The 26,028-nt window shown below is 37.7% G+C and overlaps 1 protein-coding gene across 1 annotated transcript in view; it reads left to right on the forward strand.

Moving 5' to 3' along the window:
• The window catches only part of UBE3D (ubiquitin protein ligase E3D), a 77,408-nt gene that overhangs the window by 13,774 nt on the left and 37,606 nt on the right, over positions 1-26,028 (forward strand). Inside the window, exons 7-9 of the mRNA XM_030944771.1 lie at positions 300-369; positions 1,206-1,314; positions 6,419-6,588. Coding sequence (XP_030800631.1) covers positions 300-369; positions 1,206-1,314; positions 6,419-6,588 — 349 coding nt within the window. The remainder of the gene's footprint in view (positions 1-299; positions 370-1,205; positions 1,315-6,418; positions 6,589-26,028) is intronic.

Below are 26,028 nucleotides of genomic sequence, written 5' to 3' on the forward strand. Positions count from 1 at the left end.
GGCTTGAGCTCTTGCTTGCTTGGTTTCAAGATGATTGTTCCCAGCATTAAACAAAGATCAATATGAATGAGAAATTGCTGATCTTGTAATTAGCTTGGAGCAGTTTTCTTCAGGCAATGTAGGTTTTTTGTTATGGTTGCTTCCACTCCTGCAAACCCAAATAAAATATGATTGTCTGCTGCACCTCTTAATTGACTACTGAACAAATATTTGATTAGTGTAGTGATATGGTGACTTACAGTCTAATCTTACTAAGTTGGTTATTCTATTATAGTTGAAAAATATTTTTTTCATTTTAGGTACCATTAAATATTATGTCACTGAGGTGGTTATTCAATCAACTGAGGGAGGTTTCAGTCCAACACCAAGGTAACAAAATAATCACATAAGTATATGTGTTTTAGAAGGGATTCTAGAAATGTTCTAATGTTGTAGTTTCTTGAATAATTGCATATAATAACAGAGTGCAATTTTATATAATCATCACAGAATTAAGCATTGTAAAGGCAAAGTAGCCTGAATTCACTCACGGGCAGTTTTGTTTGCCCATCTTTGTGTGTGATGCAGGAGATTGTGTGTAATTTGTCACAGTGTCTCACTAGTGAGGTGATAAGCCAAAATAAAATACTTTTTTATTTTGAACTCTTTAAGTTTGCACAATGTCTGGTGACTAATTATGGAAACAGAAGTCTATTTCATGTAAAGTTAAATTAAGTAAAGTTTGAAATGTTTAATTTGAAGTGAGACTTTTGAATTTTCAAGTAATTCAGTTTGAGTTTAAGACTAAGATGAAACAGAACTTGATCTAGCTACCTGGTATCATGTACAATGGTTTAATCACAGTTCTTTCTTTTTGGGAATTGTATTTGAAACATATGCATAATTCTGAACTTTGTGTTCATATGTGTAAAATATAATGGGGAAAAGCTTCTATTCAACATTTGATAGTTGGTGTCAGCCAAAATAAAGGGTGTAAAGCAATTTAGAACGCTGATCTATTAAAAGAATTCCTGTTGTAGGAAATAAAAAGTTCTCTGGTTTTGAGTGAGAGGAAGATAAAGAAGCCCCATCTTTCAGTAAAATGTGATTGTAGGATGTAGTGGAAGTGTGAGTTACTCATTTACCTTTATTTACCTGGAGTGCACAGGTATGAATGACCATGGTTGCTATGAAAGCATATAATAATGTGGTTAATTCTTAAACAGGTCTCAGTTTGTACAGAGCATTGTTGCTCAGTGTCTTTTGGAATTATCCTCTGCAAAAAGCACATTTAGATTCACCATAAAAGGAGATAATGGAAAAACCTATATTCTGGTAAGTTTTTAAATCTTCATCTTGGTGAAGAAGATTAACCCATGTATCCCAGTTCCTAAAATATATTATTTATGGTGTTCATTATTGTATGTTTAAAAAATTAACAAATTGCAGTTCTTGAAGCGGTTCTGAGGTACATCTGTTCAAGTAAGAATATCCACAAGTTTTTACTCTAATTAGATGTGCACATAGAAATTTTATTAATACAGTAATGAAAGTACTACAGATGCACCATAAGTAACACAGAAATAACACTATTTTGTATCTAGAAAATATGGAAAGCTTAAGTTTTAATTTGTTAATCTATATTTCACCTTCTTGCTCCAGCACTTCTTCTCTTTAATCACCAGAAGTGAATCAAATTGTATAGCATCTTTCACAAGCATTGTCTCAAGTCAGCAGGGACTATTAGTCTAGTCAGTACATTGCATTGCGATGTGAAGTGAAAACAAAAATAAAAGTGCCTATTATACTTAATGTTCTAATGCTGTTAAACTTGGTTAAGCTTGATATTTAGATGGTGACAGCTAGATTCCTCAAACTTTTAAGATGGATAAGAGTTAACTTAATACTCTATACTTGTTATAACCAGAGATGTTTCCTTTTATGTCCAAACTAAATATGGATATAGAATTTGTATTTTAACAGTTTATAGAAATAATTCATAGACACAAAGAAATACATGATTAGAAATTCCTGCCCTGGTTAAACTTATAAATGCACTTTCTTGAGGCAATGTAATTATATAAACTGTTGTATATATGCATTGTCCAAGTTCTATGATTTTGGATCATCCAGATGCTGAGGGAAGTGTATATCTGTTGCCTTTAAATAAATTTTAATGCCAAGACAACATTTGTACAACCACTGAGAAATATCTGTTCTGTGATGATAAAATGAAGGTTTCATAAGCATACATATAATTACATATATTCTAATTGAGGAGTCATCAAAAATCATTGTGATTTTTCCCTTGTAGCTTATCTGTTCCCAAGTTATGTAAAATTCTGGTGCTTAAGTCTAGTAGTTTAGATACAGCAGACTGATTATTTTTTAACAGAAAAATCACTTTATTTAGTAGATTGCCATTACTTTTAGCTCTGAGCTGCATTTTTGCCAATGTATTGATTAGAGGAGTAGGCTGAATTAGATAGGGAGTGGCTTGTGATTGGCATCTTTTCCTTTCCTTGGTGAGTTGTTAGTTTTTTGCAGGTGTTTTTAGTATTTAAGATCAGAAAGTGCTTACTCCTGTCCAGGGTGAGGTTCTGGCTACTGTATACACACCAACAGCTGTTCTGGAGTCATGGGTTAAGTCTTAGGACTCAGAGGCCTTGTGGACGCAAGTATAATGTAGGCTCTGTTTATGTTAGTGATTGTCAATAGCTCAACAGTAAAACATGGATGCTTGAGGCTGTGAGTACACAGCTAAGTTACACAAGTAGTCTCATCACTGGTGCATCATGAACCAGCTGTCCCACTTGTTTGTTTTGATAATGAGCCAAAGATTCTAGTTCACAGTGTTTGTGCTTACCTACATGAATACACACAGCTGAAACTGTGTATGTGATAGTTAAGGTTAAGGTTTCTCACAAGTCTTTTTAATTTTTTTAAACCACAAGTAATATGTATACTTATTTTCCTCATTTCCTCTGGATGTATCACTTAACATTACCAATTATGCTATTTGCACGTACCATAATATGGGTTTCCATTTTTAAGTTACACATATTTTGTTGTTTAAGCTGTTGGGTTTTCTTTTTTTCATTTTTAAAGGATGTCAATTAAAATAAGTTTCTTTGTTTCTGGGGAAAAAAGTGGTACATACAGGTATCCTTATTTGTCCTAACTATATCTCTGCCCTCTTCACATTTGTGAATCACATGCCTCCTCTCTTTGCTCCACTGTTGAAGGGTTCCCTGCCTTGTAGTTGCATGATTTAGAAGCTGAGAATAAGAGGAAGACAGCAAACAGATAGTGAGATAGGACACAAGAAAAATGGGACATTATTGGTCAGCATAGCAGCATCTCAATAGATACCTATTTTTTCTCTACTGCAAAAAGGGAAGCTTTGAAAGCAGTAAATAAGTAGTTTTATGGATAGATACAGGGAATTCATCTCATGAATGGGATCAACCTCATAAGAGATTACATCTGTGAAAAACAGATGTAACAGATTACAACCAAAAAGATTACATCTGTGAAAAACAAAAAGTGTGCAGTGGTTTGGACTCTTTGAACACTATCTCCAGTCTTTCAGTATTGAAGGAAAGGTGTTTTTTGGTGTGGGATTAGACTGTAAAGTGTTTTGAAAATAAGGCAGCTTGTATTTCAGGAGTGAGCTGAGAGGAGTGGGAAGAAGTTCCAAGAAAATTAGTATGTAACAAAATGGGAGAGACCTGTCAGTCTGATTATTGTCCCTGTCTTGAAGGGCATGAGCAGAACCGATTTGCATTTATTAAGATTGGAGGTTGGGTGGACATTGCAGTGGTCAAGCAGTGAGATAATGAGAACCTTGCTGAGACTTGGCTGCCCAGCTCTCTCAGGGAACTTTATTCTTTGTGAAATACGAGGAAATGACATCTTTACCTGAGCACTCTGAGTGTGAGACTGAAATAGCTGTAAATGAAAGATATTTGCATTTGTGACCTGAGTGATGATGAAAGTAATGGTAATGTCTCCAATAAGTAAGAAAGAGCTAGCAAGGAAAAATAAAAGATTTAGCGTTTTTTTTACCCATGTTAAATTCAAATTGATGCCTAATTGTCCACAATTTGATGCTGGAAACTCAGACTGAGATATAGGGAAAGGGATCACAGAGTCTAGATTGTGGTATTTCAGCTGTTTGGTTCAACTCCCATGAAGTATAACTGGGGTAGCTTTGTCACCACTTGTCCCCAAAGAACATCTTTTTAAGTCTCTTGACAAAGTGATTTGAAACCAAAAGAAAACAATGAAAGGAAGATCAACATCCCCCCCCCCCAATACTTTTTTCTGATTCTGTCATTTCAGAAAAGGTAATCAATGGCATTGTGAATGAATTCTACACTTTATGTATGTATATTTTCTGCAAAGTTTATTTTCTTACTGGAGTTAATATGGAAGGAATTTGCTTGTGCCAGCTCTGCTGCACAAAGAAATAGAAAGAAAGGAGAGATTGCACATTGTGAATAACATAGCTGAAAGCACAGCTCAAAATATGAAACTGTTAGCCAGAAATACATGTATAAAATTCTTAGAGTCAACACACTGAGTCTGGGCGAGCAATTGTTCACTCAGATCGAAAACAAGATCAAAAACTAATTCATACATAAGGAAAAGAATGAAAATGCTGGCTAAAGAAATGTAGTTCAGAAGTTGATTTTGCTCATGGCTTGGGAATCCTTCCACCCCCAGAGATTCATTTACTTTCTCTATATTGTGTGCTAAATTATTAATGCAGATCTGTTGTGTTGCTGGTGAGACAAAGGCATTCATACAAGTTCTAGAACATGATTGTGAGATGCCACATGTGGTACTTGTATAGAAAGAGGTGCATTTCCAATGGACCATGTTGCAAATGAAATGCTTTGGTTGCTTTCTCTGCAGCAGATAGCAGAAGGATTCTGAAAGGAGCAGACAGCTATTGCTACATTGTTCCCTTGTCTAGTTTGAAGGATATTCCCCTGCCGAAAAGCATCCCAGGAAGCTCCTTCCACACAGAATTGTTAGAAATTTCAAAAGGAAGAAACTCTGTTCAGTTTGTGTTGGCAGTGGCCTGTGTTTCTATGTTTCATTTTCTTCCAACACCTCTTCAGCACTTGGCTTTAAGCACCTCGTGTAATGGTCCTAGCTAATGAGGTGTATTTTGCAGTTTAGGCTGTAAATGTGTACAGTGAGTTACTAGAGCAAAACTGATAAACAACCTCTTGCAATGCCAAATGGGGTTGCTTGTCATCATTCATGTGCATATGCTGAAGTGATTCTCCTCCTCCTATTCCCTCCCAAGATATCTTTATCAATATATCTTCTTCCTTCTTTATGAAGCTTCCACTGTAATGTTCTGAGCCTTGGGCTCTGATAAATTGTGACTGTCACATTCAATTACAACATATACTATGTGTCGTGTTAATGACTGCTTTCTCCCTCCACAGGGGATATCATGTGTCTGCTACATAACATCATGTAACTTGTTTTACTTGAAGCTGATTAGATCATGAGAAGCAGAAGATTGCTCTCTAGTGAGCAACACTGTATAAATCCCATTTTCTATGATAAATATTTCATATATAAACATTTCATACAGGTGCCACATTTGTAAAAATTGATTTCCATTGTTAACTTGGATCACTTCACTACTGCAGGCTGTGAATTAAGGGAAAGCCTGACTTATTTGTATGGTGTTTAGCAGGAAAGCCCTGGATCCAAGTCAGAACACTGATACCAAATCACACAAAGATTAAATAAGATCCATAATGCAAGAAGTTCAGATTTCTCAAAACTCTCCCCAGTAAATATTTCTCGAATTGCTGTGAGCAAATAGGGCTGAAGAATGCTAGTCCCATTATGAAATTTGATATTTATTTTCCAAGTGAAGGTCTGCTGCAGCTGTTTGTAAATTCCAACATGCCTTTTAGACCATGTTAATTGTTGTCTTTTTCCTTTCATGTATTAGGTCCATAGAGTCATAACCACCATGCATCTTCTAAAAATCCTAAATTTTTGGCTCTTCAGTGGGCAGTCTTCCAGTTTCCTGTCTTTAGCCCTCAGTTGCTCAACACCATATGCTTGACTAATGCCTAAAAAATTATGAAATTGGAGAAATAATACATCTGGTACTAAAAGAGATGACTTAGGACTATTGCTTTTGTTCCTACCAAAGGGAATGTGCTACAGCCACAAAAAGAGGCAGCTTCAATACTGATAAATCAGTATTGTGTTACCCTTTTTTTTCCACTAGAAGCTCTGCAGACTCTCTAAATAATAAAATATCAATTTATGTCTGTTAATACTTTGTTAGAAACTTTGTAAGAATGTGGCTTTAGTATCAGCTGCTTTAGGGTCACAGTAAAGTAACAAATTGAAGTGTATCTAATGTGCAGTAAACAAAATTATTTTTCATTTATAGATATGGCTTTTAAATTCTGACACTTTGCTGGTAGAGTCTTTAGGAAGTTCCTCCTCCCACAGTGATTTTACACTGTTTGGAGATATCCTTACACCTAGCTCTGGACCAGTGGGATCCTGGAATGCTCTCAAAGTCCTTTACCAGCCATGCATTCAATGCAGAAATAAGGAGTAAGTACAACCTTTTTTAAACTCAGATTCTGGTATTCATTTGCTTTGCATTAGTATTTCTTTTATGTTCTTTGGACAGTCTGTTAATCTCAGATATAAACCTCTTTGAATTTGCATATTTCTTAAAATGTTTTTTTAAGCAAAATGCCAGAGGAGTAGTATTTGGTTTCTATTACAGAGAACAACCAGATTGTTGTTAGATTTTTGCATTTTAATATTAAAATATAGACCAAAGAGTTATGTTGTTTCTAAGGGCACACATTGGTAACTTAGGTATTAGCATTTAAATTTCATTTGCTTTCAGCCCAATGATGACGTTATTTCAAAAAGAAGCAGGTCCCTGAGAGAAGGGAAAAGAGAAGAAGTGACAAAGGTAGTCAAGTAGAGTGTCATAAAAATGTTTTTCTTTCATATGTCTGAGTGTACTGGAGCCCTCATAAAAGAAACATTTGATTTCAGCAATCTTTGAGTTCGACATTATGAAAAACATACACTGCCTAACATGTTAGAGCCTTTATCTGTTGGAGAGCAAAGATAGAAGCATGCTGATTAAACAGTGGCTCCAGTGTTTGCAGATGATGAAGTATGATTTAAGCATAATTTACTTCTTTTTTTGTGCAGTGACAGAAAAGAAAGCATTGATTTTGTATAAGTCATACTTGAATACTTTATTGTTGTTTTTTCTTTAAACTTTGGAAACTAGGGGAAAGATTTAAATAAGTATGAATGAAGACATTCACTCCACACTCAGTCAATACACAAATAATTTATGCCCAAGACCTCATAAAAGTACAACAGAATTTTTTTTCTCACAGAGACAAGTAAATGTGTATATGAATTTAATATTTTTGTAGGAGAAACATACGCCTTACAAGCATGTGTGATTCATTATAATGTGTTTATCCTGCATGTTGCCAAGTGTATTCTTTTTATAATTAAAGCAGATGCAATAGTGAATAGCAGAAATAAACTGTGATGAATGGAGAGAATGCAAAATTTTAATATTTAGAAAAAAGGTCATTCTGCATTGTTAATGTTAGTCATGTAAGAGAAAAAAATACCTTTTTTGATGTAATAACTTCAGAAGATGGCTTTGGAAAACCTTTATGATCTAAATGTTATTTAGGGATCCAAAATATATCCTGAAGTATTATCATTTAAACTGCTTATTCTGTGAATGGGAGATGTTTTGCAAGAATCTGTCTAAAATGAGAGATATTTCACTTACTACTCTTAAGTCTTACAGAAGTGTAACTTCCAGTTTTTCTTTTCAAGTTTCATTTCTTTATCACTGAGAAAGCTTAATTATCTTAACACACATTCATCTACTCTGGCATATTATTGAGATAAAAGTCATCTAGTCATTTTCCTGGCATTCACAAATGCTTTTCTTGAATGAAGTTCTCAGCAGCAGTATTTTAGTGTGATATTATATTCAGTTCTTTCTATTTCCACAGACAGACTTGTTAGAAATCACCTTTTTTCAACTTTTTTTTCCCCACTCCACTACTTTGTATTTATCTTTGGGATTTTGCAGTGAGCATAAAGAACAACTGAGATTTTAATTCTTCTCTGACAGTAATTGGTATTTTCTCTATCTAGTTCCTGGACAAGTAAAATTATGGAAGAGAAAACTGGAAGATTTTTTTTAAGCTTCAGAAACCAAACTGTTGGTTTAGTATTGTTTTTCCATTTTTATTTTTCTAGGAAAGAGCAGTAAAAAGGACTTCAATCTATTAGCACTTCAATCTATTAGCACTTCAATCTATTTCCACTAACTCATTTATCAGCTGGCCTCAAGTACCACCTGAATCTGTGCAATCGGACTGAAATCTTTCTATATTGAACAGGAATGTAAACACAGCATGAGCAAAAATATCAAGACCAGTATGACTTATTTAATGTGATGCATTTGCATTTAGAACTCGAGTATCATGTTGTCATACATACATGATTTCTTGATTAGTGCAAGTTCCAAAATTTTCAGATGCCCACATTCTGATAAAAATTGTAGCACTTAACCTTGCTGTCTTCTGCACATACACCTGCCTTTGGAATAATGGAAAGGTTTCAGAGCCCAGGACCTGCTTCCCATGAGAGAGTAATAAGCAAGGACACCTCCAGAATAGAAAGGGATCAACAAGAGGTCTGCATGTGGCGTAGACCCCAGCAGACCCCAGTAGCTGCAAGTGATGTGTGCACTCTGGCATCCTGTTTTAGGTCAGAGGGCCTCTTCAGTTGCTGTGAGTCCCTGGGTACACTTGGGTTCTGTCCAATTCTGGCAGGGCCAGAATCTGAGCTGTGTGATGGGAGGGGAAGCACCTTTCTTATTTGTGGACACTGCAGAGTCTGTGCTGGTTAGCTGGGCCATAGGTTAAAACAGATTAACGTTAACTTGAAGTATTGTTTTTAATATCTAAATATAGTAGCACAATCACATATTTGTAAAACTGTGTAAGGAAATGAAACAAAATCTGTACTTAGTTTATGTACACAAGCACAAATCTACTTATTGTGAGATAAATACACTGTTCCATTGTAGCAATTGACATCTTGGGCTTTGTGAAATTCTTCCTTGGCAAATGCTGCTGCTAAAGAGAGTCTGACTGATATTGCCTAATAATTCACATTCAGGCACCTTTTCCTGGGGATGCACTTGAATATTTTTCTTGAGGGGAATATAGACGCTTTTGAATGTGATCTTCATTTCAAGACTTCCAGGGTGTCAGAAGAAATTTATTGTCTCACTCAAAAACTCATTTTATCCCTCCTTTATTCAGAGCTCAGTTTTGCAATTCTTTGTAATTAACTTAATGCTTAATGCTCTTCCTCGGATACAGAAGTGTTTTTCCCCTTAAACTAGGAATTATGTCCTGTGAACAGCGCTGGTTCAGTGAGCAACAGAACTCTTTTCTCCAGTAAATCATTGGCATATCTATCACTGTACCTTACACTCACTATTGCTCTAAATGTTAACAATGCAAAGGAAACAAACATTCAAGTAGGATAAATGTCCGTGGTTCATTACTGGCTGCTGACTGGTAATTACCCATTTGGAGTTATTGCTCTTTAGAGGTGGCTGATCCTGAAGCCTTTTCTAACAAAGCTGTGGCCTGAGTTAGGCTGAGCGTTGCTGTGAAGTTAATTACCTGTTGTGTGGCATCAACAATACTCTGATTTCATGTCAAATTTGTTGATCTGTGTTCACCAGCAGCTCCTTTCCAGGTGGATTGCAGTCTAATGAGCAGCCTTCCTCTTTTTTTTTTGGTGCAGGTTTTGTGCCTTTATCAAATGACATCCTAATTTTGTTCAGAATTTTTTTCCTTCTTGGTCATGGCCATTTTTGTTCCCATCATGTGTCCTGCTGATGGCCCTTCCCAGCTCCATGTTGTCTGTGGAAGGAAGAAACATCTCTCTTCTTCCAGTCTCAGGAAGAGCAACTGACATATGGGATAGGAACAAACTGTGAACATGTCATGTGGAGCCTCTCTCCATATACCTTTATTTTGGCAAGGAATCTTAACAGCTGTGCTCTGGGTGTTCTCTTATATTAGGCTGCTTTGCTTGAGGACATTCAGTAACTTTTAAGGCATTGTGAAGTTAAAATAGGGTTAAGTATATCCAGACATGCTACTTACAGTAGTTCTTGTCATTTCTCCTTAGAGCTGTATTCCTCTGTCTTCCTGAGGGTAGCCTTTAAGTGTTGTAGTGATTTGTATCTTACTCCTTCAGCAGTGAAGCAGGACTAGAAACACTTAGGTGTGTGTTGTGTGTGATAACACAAGTTCTGGCTAAGTCTGTCTGCAGTTAGGCTTTTAGCCCCTGGGGGAGCTTTATGAAAATTCTTCTACAGCAAATTAATTGAAACTGCATGAAAAAAGTATCATGTAAATATGTCTGATTTCCATTAGAGAAGGATACCTCATGTATTTCCTGCTCTGTCCTTTATAGATCATGTGCATGTGATTATGTTGGTTCCCTCTGCTTTTCTCTCAACAAGGCTACTTTTCTCCACCTACAAATCTGCTGTGCAGACAGAAGAGGTTTTCCTTTCAAGTAGCAGGTTCTTGGCAAATAACACCTTACATAAACAGCCTTAGCTGCTGGGAGTGATAATAGTAAATACTGCTGAAGTGAGAGTGTTGTAAAAATGTATGAAGAAAATTGAAAATGTGGTTACATGGCAATTTGACCATAACTTGATCTCAGAAAATATATGTGAAGGTACAGTGGGAGGAAAATTGCACTTTTCCCTTTAGAGTAGAGTGCTAGGCAAAGCTTTGTCAAAAGGTTGTTGATAGATTTTTGTATCTCATATGCATCTCTGAATGGTTTACAGCTTTTGCAGAAATATTTTCCTATATAAAAATTTGCTGCTTATAATTTGGGAGTTGAAAAATTACTTCCAGAAATTGTTCATTTTATTAGCTTTAGAGGGACAAGAATAAGCTGGAAAATTGAGTTTGTGACTGAAAACCTGGAGGGTTTGAGTCCTAGTGCTTTTATTACAGTCCATATATAGTTAGCTGTTTATGAAGCTGTTATTGATGTATTCCAGAATGTTGTTTATTGCTCCCAAGAATGGCTTTCATTCTATATGACCCTAGAGTAATTCACTTCTCATAAAAACATCAAACTGTGTCCTGTTTCACTGATTTTTGAATGTCTGAGATTTTCGTAGTTTTTCAGTGACTCTTGCCTGTAGAAAACACATGGGACCACATAGATCAATAATTGATTGACTGAGGAGTGACCAGTGCTTCTCTGGTTTGTGCTATCTATAAGCTGATTTCTCTATCTGGAATGATTAAAAGAGTAGATGTGATTGTAAATAGAACATGAAAGGTCTGGTTTGCTTCAGATTTATTTTTTTCTATTCCCTTCGTGAATTATTTCATGGTATCAAGTTAAGAGAACTGACACTGTAGGTGGAATGAGTTACCTTAGAAGAGATGGCTGAACAGTCAGGCAGAAATTTGTAAAAGATAGAGTCTGATGCCAGTCAGGGTTTTGGGACAGGAAGGAAAAGAATACTTCTCAGAGTTTGATAGACATGTGGAAGCTATAAGCCTCATGAAATTTGAAGGCTTAGGCAGCAGACTGCTCTTCAGTAGCATCCTTCCTCACCTCTGGGAAAAAGTGTACACAACTTTTAAGTATAACTTTCAGGAGAAATACCCTGACTTTCTTGTTTATTGAAACTACACCTGCCATGCGCAGCAGCCTTTTATGGTAGTTACTTAGGAACTTAGTTCTTGCTCTTAAACATCGACCTGATATATCTTTCCGCTCTTTGGAGCTGTTGTATTTTTGGTATCTAATCTTTGCTATTTAAAATTAGAAGTACTAATTGAAGTAGATAAAACTGTTGGAATAAACTTTTTTTCTATTGAACAAATTCTCATATTTTTTCTCAAAAATTTGGCTCATTTTATCATTCCTGCTGAGCTTTTTACTTAGGTTGCTTTTTTTGTTCATCTTTTGAAATTTCACATTGAAGTCAGAGGAGGAAGGATTCCTACTGGTTTTTAAAATGGGATTTGTAATCCCAAACCGCTTATCCATTTGTTGATTATCTGACTGATAGCCTGCCTGTCTTCTTATGTATTGTGAAAAATGCTGTTGTATTAGTACTTGTCTTGCAGAGTACTGCTTTTGTTCTCTGCATTGAAAGTGTTAAATGCTATCTACAGAATAATGGGCAATGTAAAAATATGAAATTGACTGTAAGTGTGATTGCTTAACTACTTCTTATGGTCTAATTTTTTTAAAGAAAAGATAGATAAATATTTCTTTAAGATCTCTGATGACAAATATGCTTTTGAATCAGGATTTGTGATTCTGTAATGTGGTAAAACAAAAAATAAGTTTCAGGCTTTTACCTTCTTTCCATATTCTTCATATTTATTTGTGAAACACTGCAATTCAGGTAAGCATAATTTTGGTAGTTTTCATGTGTCTTTGACTCATCTTGCTGTAGTTCATTTCTTTGAGGAATATTAGGATTGGTAATAAGAGAAATGTCAAGTTGGGTGGCAAAAAAATTGTAAATTAAAAGCAACAAGACTATCTGAAACCAGTTTAAAATGTGTTGTCACAAACAACTGCATTGCCAGGTAGTTAATAACACTTATAGGATGATAGGAATGTAAGAAATGCCGTGCTGGGTCAGAGCACTTTAGCGTGTTCTGCTTAGTTCTTATCATCCCTCCAACATTCTTCAGAGTAGTGTGTGAGCACTTTCCTGTAGTGCTCAGCTCTGTGGTTGCATTAAAGATGTCAGAGGATACAGCCCTGCCTATTTCTTTTACTGTCTGTTCATTCGTCTTTTGGTCATTTGTTTGTATAAATACTTCTTGGCCTTCCGGTGCTGTCTGCCTCCACAATCAAGTGACAAGTTCCAGAAGTTCACTACTGATGTGTAATACTCTTTTGACCTGCCATGAAATTACGTCCTGCTAGATTTTGGGTGGGGATTAGCAAACCGCAATTCAGAATTCCAACCAGCTAAATGGACATGGGGATTCTAAACTGCAGCATGTAGTGTTCTTGCTGATTACAGTTAGAGGCTAGACTTAGTTGCTGGAAGGAAATCAATGTCGCATCTACTCAAGTCTTACTATATTTATGTATAGCTCTCATTTTCCTTTCCATGTAACACTGCTTTTTTTAAAACCGGGTAGCCTAAATATGATAGCGCTGATCCATTGAAAGTAATTTTATAACCATACATCAAACATAGCAGATTTCCGCTTGGATGCTTGCAGTTTGTTTCTCATAGACTTATAAAGACTGTTGGGTTCGCTTGGGAACGGTAAGTACTCAACTCCTGTAATGCCTTTAAAATGATGGGATCTATTTGAGCAGGCAGGAATCAAATAATGAGCCAAGAGTGAAAAAGCAAATCTTATAAAATCTTACTGGACAGATGGTTGACATTAACTACTTAAACTTCAAAACTTGATTTATTTATTGGATTTTAGTATCTTGGCCTGTTTTAAATTAATTAGCATTTGTTGTTTCTATTGTATTTCTCCATGACAGGCTGTGTAAACTAACAATACTTTACAATTTAAGCTGCCACTTTTACTTGAAATATTTTTGAATTGGTAAGGCTAAAGCAAATTGGGAGTGTATGACTTGAGACCAAAGTAAAAAGGCTTATTTATAAAATTGATCAGGATACTTCCATCTTTGTGTGTGCAGCAACAATAGGATATTACTGCTGGTTGCCTGTTTTGAATACTGTGGCATCGAAACAGAACAAGTAATTCTTATGATGGCTCCTCTGCGTACTGGCCTTAAGCTATAAATTAAATTATTTGTATCATTAATAAGCATAATAAGTGATACCTATCACAGAATCACAGAGTGGGTAAGGTTGGAAGTCACCACTGTGGGGCCATCTGGTCCAACCACCCTGCTCAAGCAGGGTCATCCTAGAGCATATGGCATAGAATTGAATCCAGATGGTTCTTGAATATATCCAGTGAGGGAGACTCCACAACCTCTCTGGGCAATGTGTTCCAGTACTCAGTCACCTGCACAGTAAAAAAAAATTCTTGCTTGTATGTGGGTGGAACTTCCTGTGCATCAGTTTCTACCCATTGTTTCTTGCCCTATTGCTCAGCACTGCTGAGAAGGGCCTGGTTCCAACCTCTGACATCTCCCTTTAGATACTGATAGACATTGATAAGGTCCCCTCTCAGCTATCTCTTCTCCAGACTGAACAGGCCCAGCTGCCTCCGCCTTTCCTTATAAGAGAGATGCTCCAGTCACCTCATCAACTTTGCTGTCCTCCACTGGGCCTGCTCCAGGAGCTCCTGTCTCTTGTATTAAGAAGCCCAGAGCTGGACTCCAGATGTGGCCTCACTAAAGCTGAGTAGAGGGGCAGGATCACCTCCCTTCACCTGTTGGCAATGCGCTTCCTAATGCACCCCAGGGTACCACTGGCCTTCTTGGCCACATGCTGGTTCAGGGACAGCTTGTTCCACTAGCACCCCCAGGTCCATCTCCCAGCAAGTTGGTCTTCAGCCTGTAGTAGAGCCAGGGGTTACTCTTCCCCAGGTGCAGGAAGAGTAACCCCTGGCAAGTACCCGAGGTACTTGCCTTTGCTGAATTTCAGAAGGTTCCTCTCTGCCCCTCTTTCCACTCTGTCAAGGCCCTTCTGAAGGGCTGCAGAGCCCTCTGGGGTATCAGCCACTCCTCCAGCTTTGTGTCATCAGTGAACTTGCAGAGGAGGCCTCTGCCCCCCCATCTAAGACATGGAGGCACAGGTTAAGCAACACTGGACCCACTACTGAACCTTGGGGGACATCACTAGTCCAGGCCTCCAACTAGACCCTGTGCCACAGATCAGGGCCTTCTGGGATCTGTCCTTCATTCAGTTCTCAATCCACTTCACCATCTGTGGGCATGAATGTTTGAGGAAGACGTGGAGGAGATCTGACTGGAAAGCTGGGAAGGGTTGTTTCAGGGAATAAAATTGTGTGGAATTTTAGAGCTTCAGCCAAGTAATTTCCAAAAGACTGTACTATTAGACCTACTCAGAAGTGAGATGTTGGATTGACCATGCCTGTTTTCCCACTGTGTATGGCCATGAGAGTAACAGCTCAGTAGCTGTTCTTGCAGGGAGGTGAGTATTTTAGCTTTATATGTCTAGTTTAGTTTCTACCTCTGCCAAAAGATTTTCAAATGCACCTTCAACATGACTCTTTTGCTCTCTGGAAGCAATTTGGAGTGACATCTCTAAGACCCCAAAAATATGCTTGAAAAGAGTTTTAAAAGGGCTTGTGGTTCTTTATGTACTCTGACTTAGATGCACGGGAAGAATACTAGTAAGATATTCTGAAGAGGTCAAGACAATAAAAAAAATTTACTGGCAACTTTAGAAAATCAGAGAATTTTGACGTAAGTTTAGAGCACCATCTAATCAACATAAAAGCATCTTCTCAAAGCATTGACTTAGCAAGCTCCAATCCCATCCATTTTTAAGTTACTCAAAACTGTCAGAAGAAGGAATGAGTAGAAGAAAGAGAAAGACAGGAGGGTACAGAAAAGAACAAGTATAGCTACCACTTCTGGTTCCAGCAGTGTTCAGCTGATAGAAGTTCCAAGAAGAGATAGGGTCAGAATGTGCTCACTGCATGTCCTGGCTTAGATACCCTTTGGCTTTCCTGGGCCCCTCCCCTGGTGGGACTTCTGGTCATCTGGTCACTCTGGGGCTAGAGTGGGGCTCCAGAGGCGAGTGTGAAGCATTGCTTGTACTGTGCCAGGGGCTGGCATCCTTTGCAGGGCTGGGATACAGGCCTGGGGGTGTGTGGGGTGTGTGGGGCACGTCATTGCCTCATGGAAGCCAAGGCCCAAACTGCCCCTTCCCATATGCACCTGTAATGTTTTCAGCCAGGAATCCTTTTAGTCTCAGAACATCTTTGCATAGAGAGCCACACTGGTACCACAGTCTTGACTGGACTGTTATTCAACCATTTGTTAATTATCAAGTGTTGTTTTACTTCTTTACCTATGATGTGTTCTCCTACATCTGAAGTTCATTCTAATTAAGTTAATATACATATGGTTTATAGCAATCTTGTTTTCAGCTGTTGCATGTCCTGTTTGAACAAGGTCATCTACTGAAAGACTTCTCATTGAGCTAGTGTCTGTTGACACAGTTTTTCCATGCCTACTTCACTTCCTTTTATCAAAAATCTGTTCTAGTCTGTCTGTAGCATCAATTCTTGCATCAGAATTGGTTTAAACATAGATTTAAGTCTTCCATCTAAATCTCCTTTCTGTTCCTTTTTTCTTCTTCTGCTCTTGCTCATGTCCAGAACTTGGCTGGCAGGCTGCATGCCTCCCTTATCCTGTATCTTGTGTTTCTAAGCTAAGACTAACTTTTCCTTTTTCTTGACCCATAAAATTTTAAGAAAGCTCGTAAAACTCAAGAGCGAAAACAATCTGCCTTCACTAATCTGACTGTGTCAAGGTGTATGTGTGGGCTGCAGCCCCCACAGTGCTCTCACATGGTTGGCGGGTGGCTCTGTGATTCCTCCTGCTGTGCCTCCTGTCTGCAGCCGGACAGCAGGACTCTGGACAGCTCTACCTAAAAGCTGCCAAGGGCTCCATCAGCGTCAGCCAGGATTAAACAGTCACTGATAAACTTTGCTGTAGCAGAAAGGGGGAAGCTTCAGAATAGTTGAAAGGGAAAACTTGGGAAATAGCTCTGAGGAGAGGAGGTGTTATAACTAGGGACAGTTTTGGGAAGGGTGGAGGTTTTATTTATGGAAGAGTATTTCCCTGCACAGAGGAAAACTGGCAGACATGTGAGGACACACTGGCAGAGGACATGGAAAAGGGGCAAGTGGAAAGTTGAGTCTTGCCAGATATGCAGTTGGTCTGCTGTGAATTTCCAAAGTGAGCTGTGGGATGTAGTAAAAGATGTAAAAAAAATTATACTGATTGAGGATTTTGACTTAACTTGAAGTTTACTTTTAAGAGAGGAAGCTGTGCTTTCGACTGCTGGTTTTATTTATTTAGGATTTAATTGCTTGTTAAATTTGACTTCTATCCACATCTGATAAACTTCAGTTTTGTGCTACCTGCATAGAGTGAGCTTCTGTACAATTTTTGCAAGAGGTATAATTTTTTGTGGAGTGGGAAAATGATGATAAAAATAAACTCATCTATTAAAATTGTGGTTTCAGTGTGAAAGGAAAAATATGACATACATGAAATTCTAACTTCAGTCATTAGGCTTTTGTTTGGCAATGGTTTAGATTGAATGACTAGAAAGAATAAATCTTGCTGTCAGCAAATTCAGGATCTACCACTTCTATTATTTGTGGTGTTTCTTTGCTGCAGGTAATTGCATCTTAAAATACTGAATTTCCTTCTATTCTGAAGTCAGTACATCAGGAAAAAACTTCAAAGCATCAAGCTGAGAGATTTTTGTGAACAGTGATTACAGCATTTTTTCTCTACAGGAGGATAACTTCTCCCTTTGGATTCAGACATAATGTTCTGGAGTGCCTGGCATTTGTGAATATTTCTATATGGAATATCAACAGTGCTGTGGAAGAGATTTAATTTTACCCAGAGGTTTAAAAATCAGAGGCCAGAAAACATTTTCGTCTTTATATTGTTCTGAAAATCCATTTCAACTTCAGAAATGGCCCCCTGCTTGGTATAATAGGACTTTAAAAGGGAATTAAAGTTTATGGAGCATGTATAAATCTTCATGTGGCACAGCTGGTAGGAATAACCTCTGTAAGAACACCCAGCAAGTGCTTTGCACTGTGGCTAGGGAACTTAGAGCTTTATGTACAGGGTAACAGCAGTGCCATCTTATCATACAGACCATTGGTTCATTCAACTTTGATTTAATTTGATTTTTTTCTTCACAGATAATTCTTCTCTGCTGCTTGCTTGGTTTGCTTTGCTGACAAAACCAGTGTTACTATTTGTGGCTATTCCACAGCCCTAAATGCACACCTGTTTCAATGCTGTTAGGGCAGGGTATCAAAGACACCATCCCTCTGGTACCAGTGGCAGTGTTGAGACTGCTGGCTGGTGTGACAGTGGCAGTGAGCTCATATTAGGGCTATGTTTTCTACATAGTGCTTAATTCTCATGGTTTGTGGTTAGAGCCTTTCCTGGAGGTGGTGGTGTGACCATTAGTAACAAGGCAAGGGGATAGATACACATTGCTAACTGGGTTTGCTGCTGCCTCTCTCCACTCTCCCTGCACAGCCTAGATGGGAAACTCAGATTTTCTTGCAGAAGCCAACCCTGCTTTTCAGTCATGGACTTAGGTGAGGTTACTGCACCAACGGTTTGCCTTGCTTTTACAGCACAGACATCTGAGCTGCTTGACAGTCAAGTCTTCAGGTGCTGCAGTGTAGAGCATGTGGTTGAAAGTAAATTGTTGCCAATTCTGGATTGCTTAAAGACACTATACATTGAACCACGGAAGTTTAGGAAATGAGTGATGAGCAGTTCAGGTGTCCAGGCAGGGTCAGTGTCTTGGTTTGGAAAGACAGGAGTCTGCTAAGGAAGGCAGGAGCCTCCCCTGAAATTGAGAATGTAAACCCTCCCCACCGCTCCGAATTGCTATAATTTTAAATTAAGGGGCTCTCAGGCAAAGATATGGGAGCAGGAAATAACAGTTCTTTAATAGGGAAGAAATAAAAATAATAAAATAAACAATACAGCCCACTGGAACAACACTGACAGAGTCAGAACCCAACCTGACACCCTGTTGGTCAGGGTGTTGGTGGCAGTCCGTTTGAAAATGTGGCTGCAGTCTTCTGAAGTATCGGGGGTGGTTCTGTTGGAGCAAGGAGGTTCTGTAGAGAAGGATGTAGTCTTCCTCTGAAGATCCAGGAGGAAAAGGCAGCTGCTGTTCCTCTGGGGAATCTCGTGGAGAAAAACTGAGTTGCAATTTCAGGATCTCAGAGTATATTGGGGTAGCAGTGCTTGGCTCCTCCCTCTGGGCGGAGCATCTCACAATGGGATGTTGTAGTTCTTATCAGTCATGCACCAATATTCAATAGTCTGTTATCAGCGGAGGTTCCCTCCCCAGGAAGGTGTGAATGTGGTCATTCAAAGAGAGAGATAAGGCAAACTGCTCACTTGACAAGGTAATCAGCCATACAGATGGTAATGGAAAACATCTTACATGCAATCTTCAACAGTCAGCTGTTGAAACCAGTAGCTTCATCAGCCCTGCTCATCCATCAGGTCACTGAGTACCGGAGTGAGTGATGCACATACCTCCCAGTGTGCTCACAGTGCACAGAAATAGCAGGTTACACCAGCTTTACAGCATTTATGCATTGGGTCTGAATGCCTTCTTTTTTTCACCTGTAACTACTAATTAAAAAAACCATCTTACTTAATAAACCTATGCTGATTTATCATAATTGCATCTATCAATCCATTTCTAATGGCTAGATGCATGAATTTCAACAGTCCCTTCCCTAAGGCCACATTAGTCTGTATAATAATAACTCTGACTGATACGTAGAACAATTTTTTTTTCCAAACTCATAAGGGTGTGTAAAAATTTTATGATGTTGCTTTAACAAGGCCCACTGAGATTTGGGATTAGATATCTAAGGCCTTATTGAAGACAAAACCTTTCCTATGTTTAGCCATGCAGAGCAAAGCTACTCTTCAGACAGCACTTTAAAAATGAAGATCATTTGATAAACATAGAATTGAAATAATAGAGAAAAGTGTGAGGGGGTCTTTCCTCTGAATTCCTTTACTGCAAAGCCACAATTACTATTAACAAATATAAAATGTAAATTGGAGTGGCAGCATTGAATTTTAAGGCCATTTCACTATACTAGGAACCAGCAGTGAAAATCTTCAGCATTGTTAGAAGAAAACTACTTGCAATACTGAAGAAAAAGCAGAGGATGGAAGATTGGCCTCATTTCCTAGCAGGAGAATTCATTCTCCTGTACAATTAATCTGATTTCTTAGTCTCACTTTTCAGCACCCAAATATCTGTTCTTTCTCTAAGAGGTAATTTTTACTCAGGTATGCCATTGTTGGGACCTCAGTTTAGCATCCCTCTACTTCCTTCTCCTGGGAAACTCTAGAAGGAAAATTAAGTGGAATGTATTTCATGAGATATTTCATGTTCAACTCCCTCTTGTTTTCTTTGAGGAATTAAGAAATGAAACTGTTTCGACAGGCTTGGAAATTAAAATCTGATTTAACATTAGTCCATTTAACTAAACTATAAAAATTGAACCTAATATTTTTAGGTAGAGTATTTTACAGGAGGCCACAGTGCAGTTGGCAGAAAGTTTTAAATTCCACGCTTTCAAAGCACCAGACTTGTTTTATACATTTTCACTCCTTTGCTTAAACCTGAGCAAGCTGTCTATCCAGACACTTAAGTGCATTCTTTGTGCATTCTCTCAAGAAACCAGGTGTTCTCTTTTTGTAAGGGTTATAGATTGATAAATACGTACACTATTCCATTTAGCCTTCCTTTAGGTAAATTTCTACTATTTTAATTTTCAGTGTTTGCTGTGAAAGTATTTAGATTCACTGAGAGTTCATACAGGGCAGTCTACAGGTATCTGAGCTGCACAGTGCCAGAAAACCTTGAAGAAAAAATGGAAGCCTGAATGTGGCTAGGGATGGTATTGCTGTGTTTTCAAGCAGTGACACTGAGTATTGTATGACTTAATGCAGACATATAGGTGTTCTAGATTAATGATTAAGCTACAGGTGCTGGTCTTTAAGCAGCATCTGCATGAATTTTTACACTGTGTAGATCTGACAGGAATATGTAATCCCTCCTATGCCCCAATGATGTTTTGTTTCAATAAGTGATGGGAACATTGTCTTGGAATGTCCTTGTTACCAACCTTGTTTAATGTAGAATGATTTAGTCTGGGTATAAAGTTCTGCTTTTAAGGATGAAGAGTTAGTAAATTGTTAAATCTGATGAAACACCAAACAATTATTGTTCATCTCTTGAATCGTTTTGCTATTGTGGGACCTTCTTTTCCTTTTTCTGCAGCATCTCTGAGATTTGAGATTTTATTAATAATGAGTATTGCATTTGGGCACACATGACATAGTTGCTGCTGCTCTGTAGAAATCAAGAGTTACCAATTTGGAAATCAGCTGGTAGCTGTTTTGGGCAAGCAAACCAGGTATTTTTGGACTGACTTCAGTAATGTCTCATTGAATCAAGGAGCACTTCAAACAAATTAAACTGGAAAACAAATCAGTTACGGATGAAACTAGGAGCTTAATAACTCAAAATAATTCTTGACATTTCATTTGCAATGCTTAGAATTATTATAAGAGATCAAGAATAGTAAGTATTTTTTTAAAAAATCTTGGACATTGTATACTAATTTATTTTGAAATAGTTGTGCTAGTAAAAGACCTTGCTAAGGTACTGCAGCTCGGTTCACTGCCCCTGTTTTCATTATGAGAACGTCTCTTTGGAAGCTAAATTATCTTTACAGTCTCCAGCTTTTTTTAATCCCCTTGCTCTTAGAATAATTTGCTCACCTGAGAAGTGATTGGGTGAACTGAAGTGAATTAAATGCCATTTCAAATTACATAGGTCTTCTCTTTCTTAAGCATGTGATCCTAAGTGGGTCTGGGCATACTGCTCATGAGGTTTTTGGAACCTTTTGTACTGAACTAGTACAAAAGAATAGAATACTAGAATTCTTGTATTTGATCTGCCTTGCCACTATTTAGAATGATGGTTTTGGATTTTTTGATTGTCTCTTTATCAACCTTTCACATTTTACATAGTGAAAAGTAATTCTCAGATACTGGACGTAGCATTTGTACAGAGGGAAACTTCCTGTGAAGTGAAGGGCCCTTGTATTTGTAATAGGATACCTGACACCACATTTTTTATGTTCACTAATATAACACCTCATTTTGATGATTTTTAAATAAAGATTGTGATTTCATGGAGAGATGTAAAGGCACTTTTAGGAGAGTAGTGTTATTGATAACATCTGGGCATTCAAAAATTTAGACATGCCAATATTTTTGGAAAAGACATTTATGTCTTCCTCCCGAGTCTCCTATTTTATGATTGGAGTTTCCAGCCTTGAGAGGGGAAAGCATGAGGAAAGAGTCTGTAAAATTATTCCTGTGTGAGAGTTTGGTGGAAGTGGAGCCCAGGAGACCGCAGACATATTTTGAGTTTTTTCTGGTCCTTCTACCTAGTGTCAGCCCCTGGAGGGGCTGAAAGACAGCCTGTTGTCTCAGCCTTCAGGTGGGAAGCTCAGCTGCATGCAGGAGATGCTGCTAATGTGCAGACAGTGAGGAGAAGGTGCTCTACATTTATGACCCATCTCTAGAGTCCCTTGATAATATTCTATAAGTTCTTGAGGTTGGTTTACAGAAAAAATACACCAAGACAAATACTTTTTTTTTCTCTGGGAAAATAAAGTGTTTGTGGCAGTAGTTGGACGTGGTAGTGTTAGGTTAACAGCTGTACTGTATGATCTTAGAGGTCTATCCCAATCAAAATGATTCTGTGATTTTATATTTTCTGTCTGTCTTGCCAGTTACCTCCACCTTCATTCTCCTGCCCTGACTTTTAAGCACATTTGCTTTATTTGCACAATTTTGGAGATAAACCTTTGGGTTATACTTTTCCCACAATATTTGTAAAGCAAGTTTTCATCTAGAGGTGTTCATCATTGTTAATGATGAAAAAAACTATGGGTTGACAACAGCAGTTGCAAGAAGAGTCTGCTGAGGAAAGCAGCTGGTCCAGCAGACATCACTAGTCCCATAAGCAGGCTTCCCTAAAATTAAATGAACCTTTTAAGGGTGAGCTGTCTGGAATGACTTTGCATTTACTAGAGTAACTATATTGATGTCAGCAGGTGCCCTGAAGGAGCTTTTTACACAGTACTTTGTTTTTCTACAGCTCTACTATGCGCTTGTACCCTTCAGGAAATAAGCGCTATTAGAAGAGGCATATTCACATTTGCTGGGGCAAGTGGCCTTTATATACCCTTAAATACATATCCGAAATGTTGAGAGGTTAGAAAAAAGCAGAGAAAGAGATGTAACCTGAGAATTCAAGTATTTAGTTCAGACATACTGGGAAGGGAGGCTTTTTAGTTTGATGGTGTCGCTGCTCACATTTGATATTCCTTGCAAGCAAGATGGCACCAGTCCGGCTGTTAGCACAGGTCAGTAGCACACTGCTCTGTCCTCTGCATCCATCCCAAGCACAGTAGTCTACAGTTATTGTCATACATTAGGGAAATAATGAGCAATCTGTTCTAATTTAGAGCAAGATGTATCCAGGAAGGAATCAAGAGGTAGTTAAGGTGAAGAAAAGTATTTTAGGAAGCATTCAAATCTATCCTTTCATTCCAACTTCTATAGCCATATTCAAGAAAACTGCATTGTAGAGTCATAGTGCTACTTTTGCTACTGCCATCCTCCACTATGGTGAATTATCAGCAGTGATCTGGCTGCAGGAATCTGATCTTTATTGTTTTCAGAAAAGCTACTTTAATTCTTTCTACCTGGGATGCAGTAAGACGTGAAAAAAATGCAGCTTAAAGCCTTAACACAACCATGAAGGTGAAGAAGCTTATTCTACAGCATTGGCCATGCAGTTTTTATGAGACTAATTTGCCTCTCCTTTTAGTCGGACCTCATTGCTTTGCTGCTGAGAAGTCAGCAATTGCATTGTAGTTTGGAGCTGCACCAGCAATTGTGCATAGTGTGGATGTTAAAGAGCAGTCACAGCAGACTTTAGGCGATGCTCAGCAAGAGCTAAACTCCAGTGCTTTTCTTGGTTTTGTAGGAAAATAAATGAATGTGGATTCTACTCTTGCACCCAGGTAGGCAAAAATTACGTAGGAATTTTAAAAAAGTAGTTTAAAAAATATATATTGTGACAGAATTCACTGTCTCCCATGTTTTCTTCCTGTTATATCTAGATATGTTTGACATCACAAGCCCAGCAGGAGCTTTTTTCTCTGTGAGCTTCTATCCCTCAGTTAGATACTCTAAAAAGACCTTCACTGTAACTGGTGAACATTTGCAGCAGTTTTCTACTTTTACAGGTTCAGTTTTTGCAGTAAGCTGTTGATCTTGTAGATGAATGAAGGAAGAATGTCTCTATCCATAGACAGTTGTTGCTATGGGTTGGCTCTGTGGCTAGATCTGCTGCTGCTATGCCTTTATGGACTGTGGTTTTGCTGGTAGAGCATATTCTGGGACATACCCAGCAGGTTTGGGATTTTATATCCAAGACCAGTTCCCATGAAATTAAAATCACTTTTTCTCTTCATTCTTTGATGAGCCTATTTCTGCTTACCTGGTGCTGAAACGAAATAAAGACTAAATATGTCTTAGTTGTACTCACAGACCATCTGTACATAGTTTGAGTACTGTTGAGAATTTTAAATTCAGTACATTCGTGAGTGTTTGTGGTCCCACATATCTAGGTGTCCCATTGAACATAAGTCTGCTTTAGAGATTGTTGCTTGATTTAGGTTTTCATACATCCATTTTAGATCCCGTGAATCTTCAACCTACAGGTTTCAGAATAGATGAACACCTGCTAATCCTTCTGTGATGTTTAAGCTTTATTTCAGTGATTCTTGCAGCTGAAATTGTGTTTTGTCTTCCACAGAAACTGTACAGTTGGTGCTGTTTTGCAATGGAATGAAAATATTTTATGGGTGATACGAGTTTGCAGCTTAAAATTAATGCTTTTGAAATTGCATAGCAGCCAGATGGAGGAGGGAAGGCAATGTAGAAAAGAAGTTGGTGAACACCCAAGAATATTTAGTCTGGAGAAGTATGTTGAGCATTACTTTGAAATTACATACTCCAAGGCAAAGTTACTCCTGGACAGAACTAAAATGTCAAGATTTATTGCCATGCAAGAAGTTGCCGTATGTTGAGATAGCTTTCTGTGCTTCAGAGGAATAATCTGCTTGTAAACAACCTTGTCTGTCTTGGAACAGTATATTAACACAATTGTTTGGTTTTCTGCTTTTGCTCTTTACCCTTGGAGAAAAAAAGAATTTCATTCTGTGGACTATGCAGAGGCTTTGTTCTGCAAATAGCATTTCCTAATAAATATCCCAAAACCAATGTAGTTACATTTAATATAGGGCAGTTGAATCTACTAAAAATGTTGGTTGGTGTGAAGTAATTTGGGCTTTGCTTTACAATTTGAAGTAGGCAGCTTTACTTCTCTTTCTGACTTCCCTTAAATAGCTTGCAATGATCAAAAAATGTCAAGAAGTTATAAAACAATTTCAAATGCATTAATAAAATTATTGTCGTTGAGATTCATATGTAGTTGTTTAATGCAAACAAAATTATTTAATCCACTGGCTTTTAATGTACCTTTTAGCATGAGTTATTTAATTTATGCTGTGTATTGGAGTTAGAAATGAGAAAACTGCATATGGAGTATGTATTTTAAATCATAAAATCATTCATCAGAGAAAATAGCATAATTTTAATTAAAAGGTGCTTTGAAATACTACAAGACCAGTTGATACCTCTTATGTCAGCCCATCTGAAAAATATTATGACACTGATACTCTGGTGAGATTAAATCTGAATTTTTATTATAAAGTTTTCTTATTAGTATTAAATAACTTGCCCTTTTCAAATGGTGACACATTGAAAGTTCAAGAAGGGCTTACATTTTGCAGGATAGGGTATTTTAAACCTGGTGAATTGTTTTTGCAGTGGATTTCTAGCTAACTTCTTTTTGACTAGACTCCAGATTTGCATATTTTTTTCCAATCAAAGTATTCATTACTCAGGAAAAAAGAGCTAGAAGACTGTTAATAGTGAGCATGTCCTTCTATATGCAACTATGATAGTAATTTATAGAAATATGTATCATTTTATGTTAATAGGATACTTGTATATATAACTAATATAATT

The sequence above is a fragment of the Camarhynchus parvulus genome, chromosome 3 (assembly GCF_901933205.1).
Source record: "Camarhynchus parvulus chromosome 3, STF_HiC, whole genome shotgun sequence".
Taxonomy (NCBI): domain Eukaryota; kingdom Metazoa; phylum Chordata; class Aves; order Passeriformes; family Thraupidae; genus Camarhynchus; species Camarhynchus parvulus.